At 45.3% G+C, this 23,092-nt stretch overlaps 1 protein-coding gene across 1 annotated transcript; it reads right to left on the reverse strand.

Moving 5' to 3' along the window:
• Positions 1–3,650: 3,650 nt before the first annotated feature.
• LOC132423654 (PDZ domain-containing protein 2-like) lies at positions 3,651–23,032 on the reverse strand. The gene is made up of 6 exons (XM_060009633.2): positions 19,935–23,032; positions 18,994–19,111; positions 15,975–16,076; positions 13,915–14,185; positions 12,102–12,236; positions 3,651–6,519 (listed from the first exon to the last, which is right to left on the reverse strand). Exons 1-6 carry the CDS (start codon positions 23,015–23,017, stop codon positions 6,338–6,340), a joined length of 3,891 nt encoding a protein of 1,296 aa, XP_059865616.2. The 5' UTR covers positions 23,018–23,032; the 3' UTR covers positions 3,651–6,337.
• Positions 23,033–23,092: the final 60 nt, after the last annotated feature.

Below are 23,092 nucleotides of genomic sequence, written 5' to 3' on the forward strand. Positions count from 1 at the left end.
CGGGCTTTCTCTGGTTGCGGCAAGCGGGGGCTACTCTTCGTTGCGGTGCACGGGCTTCTCATTGCGGTGGCTTCTCGTTGCAGAGCATGGGCTCTAGGCACGCGGGCTTCAGTAGTTGTGGCTCGTGGGCTCTAGGCGTGCGGGCTCACTAGTTGTGGCACACGGGCTTAGTTGCTCCGCGGCATGTGGGATCTTCCCAGACCAGGGCTCAAACCCATGTCCCCTGCATTGGCAGGCAGATTCTTTTTTTTTTTTTTTTTTTGTGGTACACAGGCCTCTCACTGCTGTGGCCTCTCCCATCGCGGAGCACAGGCTCTGGACGTGCAGGCTCAGCGGCCATGGCTCACGGGCCCAGCCGCTCCGTGGCATGTGGGATCTTCCCGGACCGGGGCATGAACCTGTATCCCCTGCATCGGCAGGCAGACTCTCAACCACTGTGCCACCAGGGAAGCCTTCTTTTAGGTCTTGCCAGTCCTTGCCAAAGTTAAACGTATTTTTAGTTACTATTGTGAGTGTTTCCTCTTATAATATGTTTTAAGTGGTTATTATTTGAGTAAGAAAGCTCTTGTTTTGGTGGATGATTTCTGATAGCCAACTTTACTGAATTCTAATATTTTAACAGTTTTTAAATTGATGTGTTTGTGCTTACAAACAAGTACCCAGATATATCTGTGCACACTATATGATACATTTGTTTCTTCTATTTATACCTCTTAAAAATTTTTTGTCTAATTGTATTGGCTTGTACCTCTAGAATATTGTTATCCAACAATAACAGCAGTGAACATCATTTTTGTTCGTATTCCTGAATCTAATGGGAATGATTCTGGAGTTTTTCCATTAAGAGTTTGAAGCATGCTTTTAAAAAAGTATGTCTTTCACAGGATGTGTGTGTGTGTGTGTGTGTGTGTGTGTGTGTGTGTGTGTGTGTGTGTGTCCTACTGATATAATGAATTACATTCTGCATTTACATTTATAGATTTCTTAATTCCAAATCATTCATGCATTCCTGGAGTTAACATCACTTAGACTTGGTATTTTCTTTATTGTACTACTGGATTCATTGGCTAACATTTAATTAGGATTTTATTTATAAATTTGTTTTGTCCATTTTCATTGTTTTCTAAGCACTTTTCAGGTTCATCAAGTTCATCTTCAATGGCACTGACTTGTATTCTGCAATGTGATTTGACTCGATGCTTATATGGCTTTGGTTTCGTAAGGTGGTCTCCTCAGTTTCTTTTTCGTTCTACTAGATCCATATTAATCTCATTTGATTTTCTTATCTCTTCTTTGATCTTGTGCTTCTTAGAAGCCACATTCTCTTTGAGTGCACTGAGAATATGAAGCAGTTTGTGTTTATAATTTTCTTTTGATTCCTAAGGTAGTTGTCCAAATTATTTTTTTTTTCTGCGTTTTGCATACTATGTTTCAACACCCTCCCCCCACCTTTCCCAGCTTGGTATTCACGAGAAGGGCCCTTGCCGAGCCTGTTTAATGGGGAAGGTGGGGTTCTACTGAAGCCTGCCATTTGGTCAGTAATGGATACTTCAGAGCTCTGTGTTTAAGCATCATTCAGCTCCTCCCTTAGAATGAGAGAGGAAAGTTGGATACCAGTTGATTTTAATCTTTATTCAGATCTACTCAGCTGCGCTGGGGGGATCGAGAAGAAGGCTGTGATCGGTGCTTGGTGTGGCTTTTACGGGGTTGGGTGAGCAGAGGCTGCTGGTCTCTGAATGGATCAGTTGAGCCCTTTCGTTTCAGAAACGTACGTGGTAGGGACTCCCCTCAGATCAGACCATTCCTTCCCTGCTACTCCTCTGACCTGCTGAGGCCGGCCAGGTGCCTGGGAAAATCAAAATGAGCCTCCCCTTTAACTTCACCTTCTCTACCATTCTGAGGAGTGGAAATGGCTCTGATTCTGGGTGCTTCCTGCTTTTTCTGGGGCTCACCTTCTGTAATTCCCTTTCTTCAAGTTAAGGGTTTTGGTGACATTCTGATACTCTTCATAACTCTCATACCATCTTTGCTTTCTCACATTCAGAGAGAATTGTATCCCATTTCATTGTTCTCCTTCAGTTTGGTCTCAGGTTTCATTTATTGTACATGGTATGTAGCCTTCAACATTCATAGAATGGATTTGTGGCTATTTCTTTTTTTGTTTTTAAATTTATTTATTTTTGGCTGCGTTGGGTCTTTGTTGCTGCATGCGGGCTTTCTCTAGTCGCGGCAAGTGGGGGCTGCTCTTCGTTGTGCGCAGGCTTCTCATTGCGGTGGCTTCTCTTGTTGCGGAGCACGGGCTCTAGGCGCATGGGCTTCCGTAGTTGCAGCACATGGGCTCAGTAGTTGTGGCTCACGGGCTCTAGAGCACATGCTCAGTAGTTGCGGCGCACAGACTTAGTTGCTCCGCGGCATGTGGGATCTTCCGGACCAGGGCTCGAACCTGTGTCCCCTGCATTGGGGACCACTGTGCCACCAGGGAAGTCCCTGTGGCTATTTCTATAGTGTATTAAAACTCTCCCCCAGGAAAGAGTTCTGCCCAAGTGTAGCAGTGGACTGAGCCAATCAGAATCTTAATTTTTGGAGGATATATGGAAAATCGGGCAGGCAGCAGCCTGTATGTCCAGAGAAATCCTGTGATATAGAGTGGGGCTAAAATTATAGCAAAATAGCATTCATCGGTTTCTAAGTAAAGAAAAGGTGTGAGGAATTGGGGATAAGGCTGCCAGCTAGTGGAGGGAGGAGAAGCGGGTCTGCAGAAACAGACCCACAAACAGCAGTGGAGGGCACTGAGTGACAACCCATGAGCCCCCGAGTTCCTCCCGTCGCTGAGGCCTGGTCATATGCTGAGTTCTATTCTGGGATTTCTGTGAGATGCCGTCTTGCCTTCCTCCCTTGGGCCACTCTAGTTTGGCGTCTGCATCTGAAAACCAAAACAGCCTAAAATAAAGCAGATGCTTTTTGTTTCACTCTGTGAAATAAGATCCCAGATTATCCAAGTATTTGTGGGGGAAGGAGTGGTGAGTGGGTAGGGATTTTAGGAAAAATGAAGAATGTATTCATTGTGAAGAATGAGAGAAAAAACTGGCAAGGAAACAATTGCCAAGTAGCATCCAGAGTCCAGTTGAGGTCGGAAGCCATGAATTTATAGCAAATCACTATGTGTAGTTGTGAGCTTTTTCTTTAGGAATAGGCATGTGGGCACCAAGAGGCTGGCTGGTTGGAAGGATCCTGGATTAGACGGGGCGAGGGAGCTGTGCGCCTCTGGGCTGGAGGGCCATTGCTGTCCTCTACCGTGGGGTCTAGTCTAAATAGAGAAGGGAAAGAAACACGGGTGGGGATTCTGAAGCAGAGAAAAGTACCAGTTGCCTAGGGATTGGAGGGCCTGTTGAAACTGAAGCAGAACCAGGGGGAAGGGGAGTAAGCTCCGGAAGGTCGGGAGGTTGTAAAGGCATGAGATGTCTGATTTCAAGATCTCAGAGGGGGAATGGGTTTGGATTGCGTCAGATCCTGGGTGTGGCCATGGAAGAAGTGTGGTTGACTTGCCTTCTTTTGCCTTTGCCCCTCTCACCCATTTAGGTAATCACCATTTCTTAGCTTGATGGTTTAAAAGGTTTTTCTATAGATGCAGAAGTGAACAAACAAAAAAACAAGTAGTAAACAGTGTTTATTTTTTTAAAATTACTTAAAAAAGGTTGTTTATAGAGACGTGGATTTACATAACTTGGCGACAACATTTTAAAAATGTACAGGCTATTTCATATTATTGCACTTACTCTTTAATAATATATAAGGCATTTTATCTTACATAAATAAAGGATAATGTATAATATCATACAACAGGTGTGGTGCCAACTAAAAGTCAACCCTAAAATTAAATGAGCTGCGTATGGGACGCTCGCAATGAAACCCGGCCTACTTCAACCGTCACGGTACATCCTTGCAACTACGATTTACATGTTATGACACAGTTACCATCATAGCTTATTGTGGATGAAGGACCAGTTAAAAAACCAAAACAATGCAAGTTTTAGTAGGACAATACCATGAGTGTTCATGTCAGGAAGTTTGGGAGTTTATTAGAGTAATTAGAAATACTAGTCATGCCTTGAACACTGACGACAAATAAATAGCTTTCTATCTTAGGGTCAAAGTTTAGCTTTTGCTTCCTCCCTTAAATTCCAATTGTCAGATTCCAAGGGAACCCTTCTGGCAAGGTCCACTGGAAACGGCTGATGACTTGAATATAGTTCAGTGACCCAGAGGGCTACCCTTGCACTCTTCAGATAAGAGGATTAGGACCTCTTAGAAGGAGGCCATTCCGCTGCTTCAGAAACTCCTATCTGTCACACAGGACTGTGCATTTCTATGTAGGCACAGCTGGAAGAGTGGAGGCAAAAAATCGTTTTCAGTGTTGACTTCAAAGAGTCTCTCATCATTTAGGCAAGAAAGCAGAAGCCACAAAGCTGACCCCAGAGACTTAAAAACAATCTAGCATGCACCTTGCACTGACTTCCTATAGTATCCTACTTGGAACTGTAATAGTGAAAAGTAGAAGCTAAATTAATCAGGTCTTTCTAGCTAACTCCTGAACTACATTCTCTTTTGTATAACCTGTTTAAAAATGAGATATCTTGGCTCACACCAGCCAGATATTTCACTCCCGTCTGAGAACCTCTCTGGGCCAGCTCCACAGAGGTTTACTGGGATTAGTCACTCAGAAATAGGTTAATTAAAGAAATCGCCGACATAAAACCTTAGCGTCACCATGCACGCAGGTATGCAACCTCACCCGTATTCCCAGGACTCAGCTGGCCTGCACCACCGAGGATGTGGCTTGTAACTACGCAGTTCTGCTCCTTTACCTTGAAAGACTGACTCACCCTCGTTTTCCACCTTCTTACTATGTTTTGGTGAATGAAGCTGATGAGGATTTGGGTCTTAAGAAAAGAAGGTACAGTACGAGGGAGAAGAGCCAGTTTTGTGACGAGGAACAGCACGCGGAATGGGAACAGTTACTAAGAAGAAGCTTGTGCTTCAGGAGGGCAGCTGGGACGAGTGTCACAAGCAAGCGTGAGTCACAGCAGTGTTCTGCTGGGAAACATTTTTGGCAAAAGGAAGAATTTGCAAAACAGGAAAACAAAAAGAGCAAAAACTTCAGTCACTGCAGAGCTATGCCATTACACCCAGGTCAGGAAAATAGATCCAGTGCTTAGAAATGTTACATTTCTTAAGCTTGTTGAGAAGAGAAAGGGGAAAAAAAAAAATCAGCCAAAGAAAAGAAAGTCCCCTAAAAGGATTATTTTAAGTTCCTCTATTGGGATTATAAATCCAAGGACACTAAAAAGATAATTGCTTTCTGAAACTTTAAATTAGTGGTTGGATCTATAAAATATAGAAATGGAAACTCAGTGACAATGATATTTTTGCCTGCTCTTTTGTTGACCAGTCTTGAATTCAAATATTTATTCAAGACAAGTTTCAAAGTAGATGCAAGGTGCTTGCAGAGCTGGAACTGTCTGCTCATTCTAGGCAGCAAAGTTCACAGCTATTTAGTACAGTTTATCAGAACTGCATTCCCGTAAAATTGCCTTACGACGTACACTTTTAGGTCATGATCAACACTTCACGGTGATCCATGACCACCGAGTTAGTTAAACTATGCAGCCATACGTTGCACATTACACTCACTAAAAATACCACTTTCTGTATTTCGCTTTTTCATTTTTGGATAATTCCTGAGCTCAGTCTAACCATTAGGTCATAATTGATTTTCTTTTTTCAAGTCTCATTTTCTTTTCAGGATAACATACAGACCCTACCGCTCCTTCCACTGAATGTGCCTAAAAGCATTCTGTCATTTACTTACTTACTTACAAAATTATATAAAACTATAGTCCTTTTTAGTTGTGACACTTGTGTTGCCCCTCAGACTTTGTTAGCCTCCCTAGTTGCCAGGATTGAGTGTGTTGGGAGAGGTGGCTAGAAGGATGCGGAGGTCTCACTAAATGTTTCAAGTGAAGAAGGGCATGCCGCATCTTGTGTCCCCATCAGGAAACATAGAAGGTGTCAGGGGACAGGCACTGGAACAGAATGAACCCTCCTGGCCTAGGTGATCCAGGCAGAAGGTTTCTGAGTTCCGCTCCATTGCTGCTGCTTCATGTGTAAGTAAAAAACTGGAGAGTTGTTTGTTTTATCGTCCTTGCCACACCAGTGCTTCTGTGTTGTTTCAGGAACCCATTGTTTAAAGAAGTCATTCTGATTTGCTAAAGAAAGAAGGGAACTGAGAAAAGGAGATTCTGATTAATAAAAAATGTAACAAGCGCAATTAGTGTCACTACCAGTGCTTGTTGCATGAAGAATTCCTGTGCTTTCTAATTACTAACTGCACAGGTCCCTCTGGGACAGACTTCATAATATTCCAGGCATCGAAGTGCATGAGCCCAACCAGGGATTTCCCGTTAATGGCAAGAATTTCATCTCCAGCTTCTATTGTTCCAGCTTGCTCAGCTGCACCACCTGAGAGAATAAATACAGAATAATAGTTTGGTACTTTCGTAATATCCAGAATAAATTCCAGGTAAATGAAAAACTTAAGTGAGAAATATCTCTAAACCATGTGCCTATATTCTTCGGAGAGGGAAATTTTCTTTAAACAAGACGCACAAAGCAAATACCCCAAAAAAGAAATCTGACTACATAAAAAATTCAAATCTGTAACCCTTCTTTCCCCGAAACATAAGCAACTGACTACAGGAAGATATTTTCATTGTATTTAGTCAACAAATAAAATGAAACATTAGAGTTAATATCTAGCCAAGCTAAAGAACTCCAAATCAATAAAGAACACACCAAAAAAATCCAAATGACCAATAAAGCAAGTTCAACTTCTACTCATTAACAAGTATAGTCTGATATATCCACATGCTGAGAATGTGATTACCTGCTCAGCAATGACTGAGGAGATTACTTAAATTATCACTTACACAAAATTTAACAGATTTCTACACTACAGCTCTGGGTACATTAGAGCAAGATTATGAGCTTTGGAAAAAACACAAGTTTACGCCCTTTTCTATTTACTTCCTTGCACGTGCACATCTAAAACAATCGTATTGAAGAAATGCACACTGGCCGTGCAGGCATCTTTTCATCTTACGGAAGAAAGGACATTAAAAGAGAAAAATTCCCAAGTTTGAAAATAATTTCCTCAGAAATCTTTAACTAGATCTCAAAACACTGAGGAGATAAATCTACTTCGTTCTAAATTCCCGAAAATCACTGTTAAATATTATTTGATATCAATACACATGTAATTATAGTTGATTATAAAGATTGACAAAATAAAAAAATATAGCTGGAAGAAAGTGAGTTCAAATGCAATCCACTCAAGGACAAAAACATTTGATGTTGTTAATGACAGAGGCAGATGCTGTCATCGGAAAAGAGGTGAGCCTTCACCGTTACCAGTCCTACAGTGGGAGCAGAGAGACTGATTTAGTCCCCGTCATTGCTTTCTCAAGATACACATTTTTGGAAGTACCAAAGCACTGTTGTCTGACATGCCCAGTTATACTGCGTTAGCATATTTCCCGTTCTAGGAGTATTACCTAAAGGCCTGAAGCAGATTATGTGAAACGAAAAGAATTTTCTGAGTGTTCATCTGGTCTGAGGACGTGGGCTTCCAACCAACCCAAACAGGAGGCTGTGAGTTAGGGGAAAGCACGCTGAATACCTGCAGGCAGTCAGACTGGCTTGGGCTCAAGTATGCGACTTCAAGCAAGTTACAGGTTTCCCGAAACCTCAGTTTTCTCATCTGCAAAATGGTGTTAGCCTGTCTTGTTCCCTCACTAGGTTATTACAGGGATCTAATGAGATGAAGCAGATGAAAGTCCTTGATGAACCACTCAGTACTGTTCAGACCAAAGGTAGTGCCAACTTTTGGACTTCTTATACACGAGAGAGAAATAAACTTTTCTTTAAACCATTGTTATTTTGGGTTTTCTATTACATGGGGCCAAGGAGAATCCTAACTAATTTGATCAGGCTATGTCTCTCTCCATTTATTGAGGTTTTAAGAAAAATTTAGAACACTTTTATCTTTTTTCCAAAAAGGTCTTGCATAGTTTTCCTGTGACACACTCTTAGGTTCCTTACGGTCGTTACTGAGAATTGGTATCATACAGTACTGAATCTGCGTTTCGCCTTTTTTCCCCCGTTCAGCCCTGTTTTTGAACTGGTCCCGGTTAATGGATATAGCTCTAACTTGCTTCTTGAATTGCTATATATAGTTTTCCCTTTTATGGATGTGATACATTTTACTCATCATTTTGCTACAGATAGAAATTTAAACTGTTTTATAGCTTCCATTTTAGCAAGCACTGCTAAATTCTTCCCCAGAGAGGAACGATTGTTTATACTTCTGCCAGAAAGTATGAGTGTTCTTCTTTCCCTGCATCTTGCCAACACATCATATCATGAGATTTCTTATTTATGGCCAGCCTGATTTTAAAAAGATGATTCCTAATAGTTATAATTTTCACCCAATAACTAATATAAGTTGGAGTGACCTTCCCTATATTTCTTGACCATTTAGGTTTTAACTTTTTCTATTTTCTATTCATTTCCTTTACCCAGATTTTCTCTTTATTTAGTATTTTTCTTTTTTTCTCAGCCATGCTGTGTGGCTTGTGGGATCTTAGTTCACTGACCAGGGGTTGAACCCGTGCCCCCTGCAGTGGAAGCGTGGAGTCCTAACCACTGGACCGCCAGGGAAGTCCCATGTATTTTTCTTACTGAATTATAGTTCTTTATATATCCTGGAATTAGCCTTTTGTTGATTAAATACATTGTAAATATCTTCTAGTCAGTCACTTCGATTTTATTTGTTTATGACATAATTTTTTGCCATATAGAAGTTAAACATTTTACATATGTATTCTTTCACGATGTGTTTTTGTGAAATTTTTTGCCATATAGAAGTTAAACATTTTACATATATATATATATATATATATATATATATATATATATATATATTCTTTCATGACGTGTATTGTGTTATAGGATGCTCCCTATAGGGTTTTAAAATAATGGTTATTGCTGATATATAGGAAATTCTATTGATTTTTTTTTTTTTGTATGTTGATTGTGAATTCAGCGATCTTGGTGAGCTATTTATATTGGCTTCACATTTGATTCTCAGATTTTTTCAGTCAGGAAGAACGTACAATTTGCCAATAATGATGAATTGTATTCCTGTATTTCCAATCTTTATACCTCTTATCTTTTTCTTATCTTATTGTATTAACTGATATTCCTGGTAAAATGTTGAATACAAAAACATCTTAAAAGCAGCCCAAACATAGTAAAAACAAAATAAAAAACAAAACAAAAAACATTTTTAAAGTGTTAAACATTTTTTTACAAAGCAGCCCAGATATTAGTAGTGACACTGTTCTACCCGGATGGCTGCCGCTTCACACAAGAGTTTACAAATAACTGTCTACTGCATTTTTCATCAGTAAAATCCCTGACCTTCCAGATAGCTTTAGGGAAATATATTTAATTCACTTATTATTCAAAGAATTTTTTTGTATTAGATTGATGCAAGAAATTGAAGATTGCTATACTGCTTTTGGTGTTTGAGCTAAAAGGCACAGGAAACCAAGATAAACAGAAAACCTGTACCTGTACTTAAATTTGTAAGTATGAAATAAAGGTAAGACGATGAAATCTTTGGGCAGAGCTCTAAGCCTCTACAAAGAAAGTAGATTTACCAGTCTCCAAAAAGAGTGAAGGGGAGGGATCTGTATAATATTCAGAAAGCCTTGAATGCCTTTTCCCAAGAGTCAATCTGCAGGCCTGCACACAAGGGCACTGGAAATGCTTCTCTGTGGAACAGGTGCTTCTCTGTAGCAATTCCTCCTCTCTATCCATTTATATAGTTTCATGGATTTCTAGCCAGATGCTAGAGACAAAGGCCAGGAAGTTACCCAGGACACTGTCCTTGCTCTGCTGGAAGGAGATCTGGGGGATGCTTATCTCCCCTGGGGCTGCTTCTCCACTTCAGTGCTGCAGATTCCATGGGATTCCGGACCTGGCCTCCCAGTCTCCACCTGGGCTGCTGCTTTAGCCACCTTCAGTTTCTGGTTTGGCTCACAGGCCAGAAAATCCTTTTTAAGCTGTGAGCTTCTTGGCCTGCAGAGGCTGCGTGTCCTGTGACTGATCACAGTGGCGGTGACTCCGGCACCTTTCACTGTGTGTCCTAAACACCTCCATCTTGCTGTTGTAGGCTCAGTCCTCTGAAGGTTATTCTGTTTCCCGGCATTCATGCTGCCAGTCTGATCGTACTGCCTTTGTGAGCAAGCTGCACATTTTCTGTGTGCTTTTTAAGTTCTTTATATTTTGAAACTTGATTGTGATACATCAAGGTCTGGGTTTCTATAAAATTCATCCTGTTTTGCCCTTGATGAGAATTTTCAGCCTGAATACTCCTATTGTTTCTCAATAGTCATGACTTCTCCAAATAATAGTTCCTTTCTCGCGTTCTTTTTTTTTCTTTCTTTTTCTGGCACTCCTCAATATGTCCTCCTCATTGCTCATCACCCTTTTGTAATTTTTATCTCTTTTTTCCCTTGTGCTGCAGTTTTTATGGTTTCTTCTTTCTTGATTTTTATAAATTCTCTCTTTGTAAGGATTTAGTATACTTTTAAATTCTATTTATTAATTTAAAAATATATTTGACTGCCTTTTTGCTAATGGGCTTCTCTGTGTGTGTCTGTTTTAACATATCTGCCTGTTTCTTTTGAATACCCTCTTGTCTTGTTTCATGGCTAATATTCCTGCCTTAATTTTTTAATGGACTTTCTTGTTTATTGTGTCTGTTGGCAGTTTCGTCATGTACTTTGTACACTTTGTTTTAGAGCTCTTAAGAGTGCTCTTATAGTCAAACAGTTTCATGCTTGCCTTAACTTGGCTTTCTGTGTTCTACTGCTGTCCAGTTAACATGTATAGGGTTTTCCCTTTACCCTGGTACCGTGAGTCCAGATATCACACACAGCAGAGGCCTGGCTCCTGATTTGTGCCTGTCCTCTGCTTGCCCCAGGGACCGTGAGCAAACAGCCTGTTTCTGGCTGCCACCCATTTACAGTTAGAGTGTGTGCTAGACTGGAAGAAAGTAGACGGGAGCCGTAGATATCATTGGACTAGTTGGCAGATACGAAATCTCTTTATACACTTGAATAATTCATTTTATGATATTGGACAGTTCCCAAAAATCTCCTCAGCTGAATTATATTAACAATATCAGTATATATGTATATGTTTTAATACTAACAATATTATAAATATACATTGAATATATGAAACAATATTATAGTATAATAAAATATTACATACAATAGGATAATCAGCATGTATGTATATATATAAATATATCATTAGTATAATATAATTGCTCAGCTTAGGGACCTGAAGAGATAATTTTGAGAACGGTCCAAGATCATAAAATGCATTATTTAAGTTCATGAAGAGACCTCATATCTACCAACTATTTCAGTGATATCTACTGCTCCCATATTACTTTCTTGAAATCCAGTATTGGCAATTTTAAGTGAATATGACCTTGACCAATGTTAAGTACCCCTGACTGGCAATTCTGATGGCATTACTTAGCTTGCTGTGTTCACATCCATAACAGCTAATCGTAAGTAAGAACACGAAGACAGGAGCATGGAGTTAGGGGATACAGTACTGAGGTTGGGGGCACAGTCTCTGGAGCCTGGGTTCAAGCCTGATTCTGCCACTTAATCTGTGTGACCTTAGGTGCCTGCATAACTCCCCTGTGGCTCAGTTTCTTCTCTTGTAAGACAGGGATGATAATAATAGTACCCATCCTATAGAACTGTCATGTGGATGACATGAGTTAAAACGTGTAAAATGCCCACAACAGGGCTGACACACAGTAAACCCTGTATGTCACAGAGCATTAAACACACTGCAGATTTTTTAAAACAAATTTGATTTCCAAATGGAAGGCACGGACATACACAGAGAGAGAACTGGTACTAGGCAGCAGATTGGGGTTTCTAGAACATTACCTTTGTACACTCTTTTAATGAACAGGGGCCCATCTCCAGACATAGACGATTTCCCTCCATCCAGACTCAGTCCCAGCCCAGCCGAGGTCTTCAGCACTTCAACACACAGAGCCTCGTGTGCACCTGTGCTTCTCCCTGCAGCGACAGTGTTCGTAAGGATGATGATGACAGGGAACCGCAGCCCCTCCTGCCCGGTGCCCCCAAGTGTGTTCCCCAGGCACCCTCGAGTCCCGTCCACCTTGAAGTGCTGATAATGACATCTGAGACCAACTTCAGGGTTGCTCTCCCAAATCTAGAGCTGTGTTCCTGCTGTCCCTTGCCCCCCTAAGCACTTTCTGCAAGCACAGAGAAGGCATTTATGCCCAAGCAGAAATCCCCGGAAGCCAAACTGCTCTTGTCAACCCCAGATAGTCGGTGCACATCTCAGTGAAGACTGAAGTCGCGCTTGGGGAATCAGATTTGATTTCCTGCCAACCTTGGCAGCCGACGGCAGCAGAGCATCACAGCCTGGTACTGACAACCTGCAACACCCAAATGCCAGGCCTCACACGAGACATGGAGCGTCCTTCCTTCCCCTTCTGCTCCTGTGAGGGGTCCCCCTGCCTCTGGCTGGCCGTCTGCATCACACACTAGCTGCCTTCATTGCCATCTCCTGGCTCCACTGTGGGGAGAGCGTTTCCTTGGTGACGCCCGCTTCGTAGCAACCAGCCTGTGCCTACTCTGTGTGCTAGTGTGGAGAGGCTGGGCTGGGGTCTATCTTGGGCGTCTGAGTAGGGATTGTAAACTTGCCTTTTGTTTCCCTTACTTGCTTGCTGTATCAGTGAAGGATGTCTGAATCGAGTGGAAAGGGCACTTAATTGCTTGGGAGGCAGGGGAAGGACCACAAACAGATTAAACTGTCCACTTGGGGTTGAGGCCAAGCCAGAATCACTGCCTTTGAATGGGGAACCTTAAGAAGACGTGGATGCTGGTCCCCCCATCCCACCACCCACACCCCTCAGAGTTTGACTTCATTGAGCTGGGGGATTTCCTGGGGATCAGGATTTTTAAAAGCTTCCCAGGTGCCTCTAACATCAAGCCTACTGCACCAAGCCCCAAGTGGGCTGCTTTCAGTGCATGTTAAGGCATAATTGCGTAGGCTCTGCTAGAGCCCCAGGCAGGGGGATCTGAAGGAATAGAAATATGAAGAAATAAGTTGAAGCCCCGAATGTGCTTTTTGCAATCTGATAACTTTGTAGAGGTTGGTTCCAGGCCAGATGCCCTGAAGGTGCCACAGGAACACTTAATGATTATCCATTTCAGGATAGTCTTCCATATCTGAGTTCCTGAGTCTTAAAAACTCTGAAAGCTGTTAGGACTAAGTGCCCAGTGGTTTCCTTTGACAGGTTGCGTTTCCAGGATCCCACCGAAAATACACCAAACGGAATTCCCTGGCGTGGCTGCGGTTAAGACTCAGCGCTTTCACTGCCAGGGCCTGGGTTCAACCCCTGGTCGGGGAACTAGGATCCCACAAGCCGCGTGGCCCCAAAAAAAAAAAGAAGAAAAAAAACAAAAAACCACCAAACAGTTGAGACAGTGCAAGGGCAAAGGTGAGCATGACAAGGTCTGATAAATAAGGTATTTCCCTGTACTGGGAAGGGCTTTAGCTTTCTAGAAGAATGAGAGCAAGACGACGGAGCAGAGGGAAGACTGAGAACACCCCCAACACTCGTGGACGCATCTGGACAAGAAGAGTTTCTCATTTGTTCCATGGAATCAGTGCCATTCTCAGCAAAGTCATTACAAATAGCTCAGGCCCCTGCTGGTACCTTACCTGTTCCAGGCTCCAGGGGGCTGGGCTTTCTGGACAGCAAGCCCCTCCCATTGGCCATGGGAGGCTCCTGCCTGATGGAGGGCCTGGGCCGGTCACTCCCTTTCTTGATGACCACGAGGACATCTCTGTACAGCTGTGCCTGGTGCAGAACCCTCAGGACATCCCCGTGGGCTAAGCCAGCCAATGAGGCACCGTTGACTGACAGAAGGAAATCCCCTCGGCTCATGGTCCCTTCCTGAGAAGCTGCCCCCTGAGAAAACACCCTGTGGATCTGGGACAGGAGAGGACAAAAGCCAAGCTCATTTATGACCTCCAGTAAAAGCAAAAGGGCAAATTTGTAGTAAAGGAACTATCTAATGGCAAGTTTTCTAAATCATACACACACTTGGTTTATCAAAAACATTCCGTGTGGCCTTCCCTGGTGGCGCAGTGGTTGAGAGTCCGCCTGCCGATGGCAGGGGACGCGGGTTCGTGCCCCGCTCCGGGAAGATCCCACATGCCGCGGAGTGGCTGGGCCCGTGAGCCATGGCCGCTGAGCCTGCGCGTCTGGAGCCTGTGCTCCGCGACGGGAGAGGCCACAGCAGTGAGAGGCCCGCGTACCGCAAAAAAAACAAAACATTCCATGTGAGGAATGGGATTAAAAATGTCACTACCAGCACCTCAACACATTTTTACTCTATTCTTGCTAGCATCTCAAATGTGTCTGGCACTCCACGGGGCCATAAGAGTAGAAAGATGAACAGGACCTGGTTTCATCCAAGGAAGGTGGCCTCCCTAGTGATTTCAAAGGCCTTTGATATAAAATTTTAAGTTTTTGATCTTGAGAAAGAAGTGATTTATAAGCAAATGCAAGTTTTGGTCCGTTAGTTCTAATGTCCTTGCAATGCTTAAACCAATAAAATGTTTAGGTGAATATGAGGACATAGGCAACTGTGTTTATATGTATCATCATCTTAAAGGTCACTCGCTATGTGTTAAAAGTGCGTCTCTTAATGCAAATCAAAACTACAATGAGGTATCACCTCACACCAGTCAGAATGGCCATCATCAAAAAATCTACAAACAATAAATGCTGGAGAGGGTGTGGAGAAAAGGGAACCCTCTTGCACTGCTGGTGGGAATGTAAATTGATACAGCCACTACGGAGAACAGTATGGAGGTTCCTTAAAGAACTAAAAATAGAATTACCAAAAGACTGAGCAGTCCCACTACTGGGCATGTACCCTGAGAAAACCATAATTCAAAAAGAGTCACGTACCACAATGTTCATTGCAGCTCTATTTACAATAGCCAGGACATGGAAGCAACCTAGGTGTCCATCAGCAGATGAATGGATAAAGAAGATGTGGCACATATGTACAATGGAATATTACTCAGCCATAAAAAGAAACGAAATTGAGTCATTTGTAGTGAGGTGGATGGACCTAGAGTGTGTCATACAGAGTGAATTAAGTCAGAAAGAGAAAATCAAATACCGTATGCTAACACATATATATGGAATCTAAAAAAAAAGGTCATGAAGAACCTAGGGGCAGGATGGGAATAAAGATGTAGACCTACTAGAAGATGGACTTGAGGACACGAGGAGGGGGAAGGGTAAGCTGGGATGAAGTGAGAGAGTAGCATGGACATATATACACTACCAAATGTAAAATAAATAGCTAGTGGGAAGCAGCCACATAGCACAGGGACATCAGCTCGGTGCTTTGTGACCACCTAAGAGGGGTGGGATAGGGTGGGTGGGAGAGAGATGCAAGAGGGGGGAGATATGGGGATATATGTATATGCATAGCTGATTCACTTTGTTATAAAGCAGAAACTAACACACCATTGTAAAGCAATTATACTCCAATAAAGATGTTAAAAAAAAAAAACACTGTGTCTCTTTGTCAATGATAACGTTATGTACTACTTTTTTCCCCACTTTTCTATTTTTGTTTTGGTGGCAGGGAACAGACACCAGCATTCTTTGAACCCACTGACATGAATTCTGTCCTGATCAAATTCTGAGGCTGCTTCAGGAGTGACTCTTCCGACAGCATCTCGACATTGTCACTTACCACAATTGATTTTGGCTCCACATCTGTCCCTCCTGTCACACTGAATCCCAGACCTGAGCCTTCTTTTTTATTCAAGACTATGAAGTAAATATCTTCTTTATTCTAGTGAAAAGAAACAGAAACAAGTATATTCCTTGTGCCAGAGTAAGGAAGTTCTGATGTCAATCCTCCCACAGTACTGCAGAGCTTGTCACCACTAACCCCAGTGGTTCCTTAGGCCCTTCCACACAATACTGGAAGCAGAGGGGCCGTCATGAATATCCTGCATTCCTCCTGGGTGGTGCTTATGTGGAGTTCTGAGGGTCCATCCTGTAGCTCTAGAACCACCAAGAAGGTCATATGAACCAGGATAGTGGCAGGGACACGGGACACTTTAGAAGTCATTCTCGGCACCAGACTGTGTGTTCCCAAATCTGATCATAGCACACAATTCAATCATGAAGGGACTTCTTTACAATTTTCTGAGTCTACAATTGAGCAAAGCCCATGTTGTCAGCAGGAGAGAGAAGTATAGGTGCCAAGAGACAGGACAAGAGCACATCGAGGCTGTAAGTTTTACGTCCCCGCTTCCACCATGTTCAGCTTATTGGATTTTCGGTGCAATTAATGAACTGGTAGTCATAAAACACAAAGTATGCTGAAAAATAGTACATTAAAACAATTTGTCAATTCATATTGAGACTAGAACACTCTTAGTAAGTAACAAAAGACTGTCCTGTGTTCCAAGCATCAATCAAAAGATTGATGCTTGGAATAAAAGCATTTAACTAAATGCTTAAAAAGATTTTAGAATTAAAAAAAATTAGCTGGGCTAATTATTCTGAATTTGGACTTCCTTCACATACATGCTAGATAAGATTCAACCTCATTTTAAAGACCTGCATTGCTAGGTTTCCCATGAAGGGATTTATAATCCATCAATTCAAGGTGTTCTCAGACATGGTGATAGAAAAAGAATCTAATAATAACCCTCCAGGATTGCTCTGACAGAGAAAGTGAAAATGTTGGAAGAGAAAACCACCTCTGTATTGTGCTGGGGAAATAAACCAATATTTAAAATAAACAATGTTTAGTCCTATTAAGTCCTAAAGAGTAATCCCAAGCATGTCACACCTCTAAAGAAGTTCACTCAAACCAAAGCTCCATGTGCTAACACTAGAATATCCTGCAGAACTTGGGGGGCTGGGATTTTGACTTCATGGGCAAGTCCAAGTATATACATGCTCAGACACTGTTCACTGGAGAGAAGAATGATGACTACGCTTTCTCACAAAAACAGGAACATGTGGTCTGGGACATGATCTCTCTGTAGCTTCTGGGAAGTTTGATGCTGAAACAAATACTTCTCAGATATTTAAATGCCTTATTGGAGCAAAGACAGTATTTGAAAATGAGACTCTCCTGCATTCTAGGACATATCACCAAAATTCTAATTTATTCAAATCCTTTTTCCAGTTGTGTTTGAGGATACAAGTCTGCTAGAGGCTGATTGCTAGTGCAAGTGTTGCCTCTTTGAGAAACTTAATTAGCACAGCATCAGGGAAGCTAGAAGCACCTCAAGAGCTCTCCAAGGTTTGGGCTTGTTGAAGTCAGAAGAGCAGGGCTGTTTCCTGACTCTCTAATCTCTCACAGCACCTCCAGAGGTCACAGGAAGTCACTGTGTGCAGGGCCATTTTCAACACCTACAGACCATACTCTTTGGAAAAAAGCAAGGCAGGAAAGTTCTGAAGATGGCAGAGAGAGGAGATCTCTACTCACAGCTCCTCTCTGAAATTAACTGAAGACAATAAGAAAAAGAGATAAAAGAAAGCTGCATTCTGATCAAAGTAGGAAGAATCTTCAACACCTGCTGGTGGTGAATATGGACCCAGGCTGAGGGGGTGAGGGAGGCCCAGAAGATGACCGCAGGGTGGCGCTCAGCGCCCTGTGCACACAAAAAGTCTCCGCTTTGTCTGTGGTCCCTGACAGTGTGCCTCTCCCTTGTGAGGCTGATGGAGACTTTTTGGTTTTCACCTCATGTCTAACACTGTAAAATATCTGGAGCAAAGAGCCTGGCAAAGTGTGAACCCACTGAGCCACCTTGACTCAAAATCCCAGAGTAAGGTTTTCATGCTTTGTAACAGAAGGAGGAAGGGAGAGAATGAAATAGTCCCTCGTCCTGAAAGTAAAAAACGCAGTATGTCTCAAGGTGTTTCCTAACTTCACGGACCCAAACCAGGGGCCGAGAATCCAAAGGCAGTGGAAGCTAAAAGGAACTGGTCTCTATTCCATCCCATCTCCTCTCCATTGTGGCCCATCCCTTATTAGATGCCAATGTCACAGCCCTTCTGGATAATATTAGAATTTCTGGAACAGTGTTCTCGGGTGATATCTGTGACCCAGGTACATTACCACTCAAGAAAAACTGTTCATGTTTGCTTTTCTTCTCTGGACAAAAAATATTCATATATTAGGGTTCAAATCTCAGTGAACAGTTCTGAGAAATTAATGTGCTTCAGGGTTAGATATGGACCATGGTTTCTTTTGTTGTTGTTTACGGTCACATCCAATTTACTGAAAAATTTTACTTGTAATGACTAATCAGCTTCTTTGAAGCTCTTACACTTAGGGCTGGGGTAGGGCTACACAGCTGTTAAGTCTCATTTCCCCAGCAGGTGGCTCCCTTGACAGGTAGTTTATGTCCAGTTAGGTGGACAAAGGTACTTGGTACTTGAGCCCTTCCCCGACAGTTCCAGGATGCCTCGTCCTATTTGGAGGACCACTACAGACAAACTCCAGGTGCGGGGGGTGGGTAGGGAAGATGGTAACTCGCTGCTGGGGAATTAAAACACCAATCTGGCACCTAAAAATTCAAGACAATCAAGCAACAAGCAAGTGAGACAGAAGTCAGGCTGAGCTGTAGGACTCGCTACACAGCCCTCGGAGAAGGGCCCTCCCAGGCCCTCTGAGCCCGTGGCACACGCCTGAGCACTGAGGTGGCAGCGGTCCCCTCTTCCTGTGTTTTCTGTATTTCACTCACCTCTGATTGTGCTTTCGCTTCCTGAATGAGAGCTAGGACAGTAGATTTTGACCCCGCTGATGACAGAACAGACTGCAGTCTTTGCTGATCCCCCGCTGAGACCAGGAGTTGATGCAAACTAAATAATATATATTTGAAGAACATTAAAGAAAAAAGCAGTTTCTCCATTTTGCTAGGATGCATTTAGAATGATCTTTCTACCATATTGCAGGTATTTTCTGATTTTCACACTGTCTTTTGGTCGTAACTCCCACTCCAAACTGCTTGAAGAATTCTGAATGTTGAACAGGAATTTCATTCACTGCTGATAGCAGTGGGAATTCCTATGGATTTTGGGATCCCTCCAAGATGTTAGGAGACCAATGCCAGAGTTTAACAGATAATTTCAGACATATTAAATATTCTGTAGGCTCCAGCGAAATATTTTAAAACATATTAGAAATTTCCCGTTTGACTCCAGTCACCCTCCAAGGCCCCGATTCTCCCCTGAGCGTCGGCTTTCCCTGTCCAACCATCTCTCTCTCTCTCTCTCTCTCTCTCTCTCTCTCTCTCTCTCTCTCTCCACTTTTGTATAAGTGCCCTAGCCTATAGAAGCCTCTTTTTAGAGCAACATTTTGGCAAACACTTTTCCCTGCAGGCACTGTATTTTCCCAATAATGATATTAAAACCAAAATTGGAGGCTGGAATAGAAAAGGGACGTTAGTGGAATTTATTCAGTGAAATCTGAATAAAGTCTGTTGTTTAGCTAATAGTGTTGTTCCAATGTTAACTTCTTACTTTTGACAACTGGACCGTGGTTACGTACGACGTTAACATCAGAAGCAGCTGGGTAACGGGTACAGGGGAAGTCTGCACTATCTTTGCAACTTTTCTATACATCTAAAACCAGTCCATCAAAAAAAAATTTTCATTACATAAAAGGGCAGGGGTGGATACTTACTTAACTGACCAACTTTTTCCGGAAGGCAGATCCTGGGTGGTCTCACCCACATCGCGGGCTGAACTGGGTGCCCCAGGCTCAGTGGCTTTAGGGCTACTTCCCCCTGGACAGGCCCTGTCCGCCCCCTTCACGGGCCATGAAAGGGCAGTGGAGCCGTGGAGGCCTCCAGCAGGGGAGCCAAGTGACCTCCGGGGGACGATTTCCAGCTCGGTTTTGAAGAGCACAGCAGTCGGCCCGGCCGAGAAGTCCTCGCTGCAGAGCTTGTCGAGGTCAGGCATGCTCAGGGCTCTCAGCTCCTGGAGCTTCGAGCGGGACAAAGGTGAGGCCTGGGTGTGACGCACCGAGCATTTGTTTCTCTTGGCGGGAGAGGCTGGGGTCACCGTTGGGGTGGGGATTCCTGAAGGACCAAGTGATCGCTTCGGGTCTGAGTCAGCGCCCTTGTTAGCAGCCTCCCCCGGGCTCTGCCGGGAGGCTGTCAGAGTCATGCTGGATGGGGACTTGGTCATCGGGGGGATGAGGGTGCTGCCTTCACCTTGGCTTTCACTGCAGGAACTCAGGCTGCGTCTCAGCGACCTCGCTGCCGCGTCACTGGAGTGGCCGAGGTTCCCGGAAGCCACGCTGCCTGAAGACCGCCTCACAATGGGAGGCTTGGAGCTTACCGACAGAAACGGGGAGGCCCCGGACTTGGCTGTGGGCCGGTCAGAATTGGCCAGGTTCTCAAAAGACTTGATCCTCTGCTTCACAGAGAAAAATGAGGTAGATTCATGGGGCCAGTTCTGCTCAGAGTAGTAATATCTCCTGGTGACTCTGATTTTGTCTGTGAGTAGGCAGCTTGTTTCCTGCACCGACAGGACATCCCCTTCGTCTGTGGTTGGAAGGTTCCTCGAAGTCTCCAGCAGGGGCTTTACGCTATACACGCCCTGTCCATTAACCAGGCTGAGAACACTGCCTCTGGACGCCCTGGCCTCGAGGAGGCCCCCACCGGTGGCAGGGAGCTGGCTGTCCCGGGGCGGGCGCCCTGGGCTGTGTAGGGCATGGCCCTCCCGGCCGAAGTGGCTGGAGAACTGGGCCGGCATGGAGTAGGTCCTGGTTGCTGGCCTTGGCGTGAAGTAGGGATGCTCCCCCGGTGCCGGGCCCACTGTCGTGCCGTTCCTGGGCATCCCCAGGGAGTCTGCCCTGTGGTCTGACCTTCCCTGGCAAGGATCTGCCTTTTCAGCCGGCAGCTGCCGGGAGGGGGAGGAAGTCTGTTTCGCCCTGCTGACAGATTGCTGTGCTCCCTGCTCCACCTGGGAGGCCCGAGACGTGCGTGAGGATGGATGATTTGGGGATGAGTCCACTGACTGGTGACAGAGCCTGAATTCGCTCTTCTCCTGACAGGTGCTCTGGGCCAGGAACCCTCCCTGCCTGTCACTCTCAGCTGGCTTGTCACCATACGCATTCTTGGGCGTCCTTTCAGAAGAGATCTCAATGATTTTCAGCTCGTTGGTCCTTTCGAGGGGCTCACCAGCAATGATTTTGCTTCTTTTGTCGCCGGTCCCTCCAGCCTGGGAGGCTTCTGCTGCTGAGTCCGTTTGGCTGGACGGGGGCTGCTCGCCCTGCCCGGTAGGGGGGACCTCCCGCTTGCCGGCCGCTGTGGACGCGCCACTCCTTGGTGCCGTGGGACTCACCAGCCCAGGGGACGCAGGGGGAGCCTTGCTCTCTGGACCACACTTCGGAGATCTGGGGGCGGCCGGGCAGCCTCGGTCAGGTTCTGAGTGCACAGCCGGGTGGAGCCTACTGCACGCACCTTGCTCAGGAAGGGTCTTGGGGGAGGTCAAGGGCGAAATGAACACCCTGATGCTGGTGTCGGATGCCGAGGGCTTCAGGGAGCCTGGGGTCCCCTGGGGCAGCTTGCCCTCCACACACTGGGGAGGCTGGGGGGCGGCTGCGGCGCTTCTGTCCGGTTCCTCATGGTCACCTGTGTGGAACCGGTGTGATGCCACCCTAGAAAGCACTTTGTGGGAGGCCTGGGGTGAAACGAGGGCTTTCCTGTGCTCTGTGCCCCCGGCCTTCGCCGGGTGAGTGGCTGGGGCCTCGGAGCTGCCTTTGCTTTTGCTTTTGATGCTCAGTCTCTTCAGCTTAGGACCGGCTTTGGGTTTCTGACAGGTACTCAGAAGGGTTTCCATGGAACTCTTCTTAGGCAGGTCTTTATTCTCCAGACTCAGCCGGGGAGGGGGGCTGTCCCGTACAGCCACCCCCTTCTTGTGGCCGGAGCTCAGCGCCTGGTCCTTGGGGTCGGGCCTTCTGGCCGGCATCGTGGGTGGTTCCGTTTCACTTCTGCTCTGCGCATGCGTCCCTTGGTTGCTTTTGTTTATCTCTTTAAACCAGGCCATGATGGGCCGCCTGCAGATGGGTTTCGGCTTTGGCAGCAAGTCGTCCGGGTCTTGAACTTCGGAGATGTGCAGCTTTGCCAGAGCCAGGTCTCTGTTCTCGGGGTCGCACGCCCCGAGGGCGCCCCGGTTTCCAGTGGCGTGAACGTTTGTTTCCTTTTCTTCAGGTGGGGTCTTGTCATCCAGCCAGTCGTGCTCCAAACCATTCACCATGTTAGGAGAGCTGAGGGGGCCTGGGGGCCCGGGGACAGACCTGGGGCCGGGCGGAGTCTGGGCGGCTTCCCCGGGGTCCTCGGCAGCCCATGCAGCCTCGGGCGTTTCCGGCTCCCGAGACCTGGCGTCCGAGGGCAGAGGCAGCCGTGGAGGGCCCGGGGCTGCTGGGCCCAAGGCTCCCGGCGCGGAGGCGGCGGCGTCCCCGGCGTCCCCCGCCGCCGGGCTTAGGGCTCCGTGCTTCGGTGGCAGGGCTTTGGCGAAGGCAGGGCAGGCGGCCCCCTGGGCAAGGGCAGGAGCGCTGGCTGCGGGTGGATCGGGGGGGCCATTCGTGGCACAGATTTCAACCTGCTCTTCCTCAGACTCCGTCGTGTCTCCCTTGTGAGAAGCCCCATGAGGACGAGGACAAAGACGAGGACGGGACCAGCTGTCCCTGGCGGGCGCTCGTGGGGCTTCAGTGAGCGACTCGGGGTCCGAAGACGAGTCCTCAGCATCTCCGTACATGGACGAGAGGGACGGCTCCGTGCTGTCGCCCAGGCCCGACAGCGACGTGCTGTCTTCGTGGAGGCTGCTGAGGTT

Source organism: Delphinus delphis, chromosome 3 (genome assembly GCF_949987515.2).
Source record: "Delphinus delphis chromosome 3, mDelDel1.2, whole genome shotgun sequence".
Classification (NCBI taxonomy): Eukaryota; Metazoa; Chordata; class Mammalia; order Artiodactyla; family Delphinidae; genus Delphinus; species Delphinus delphis.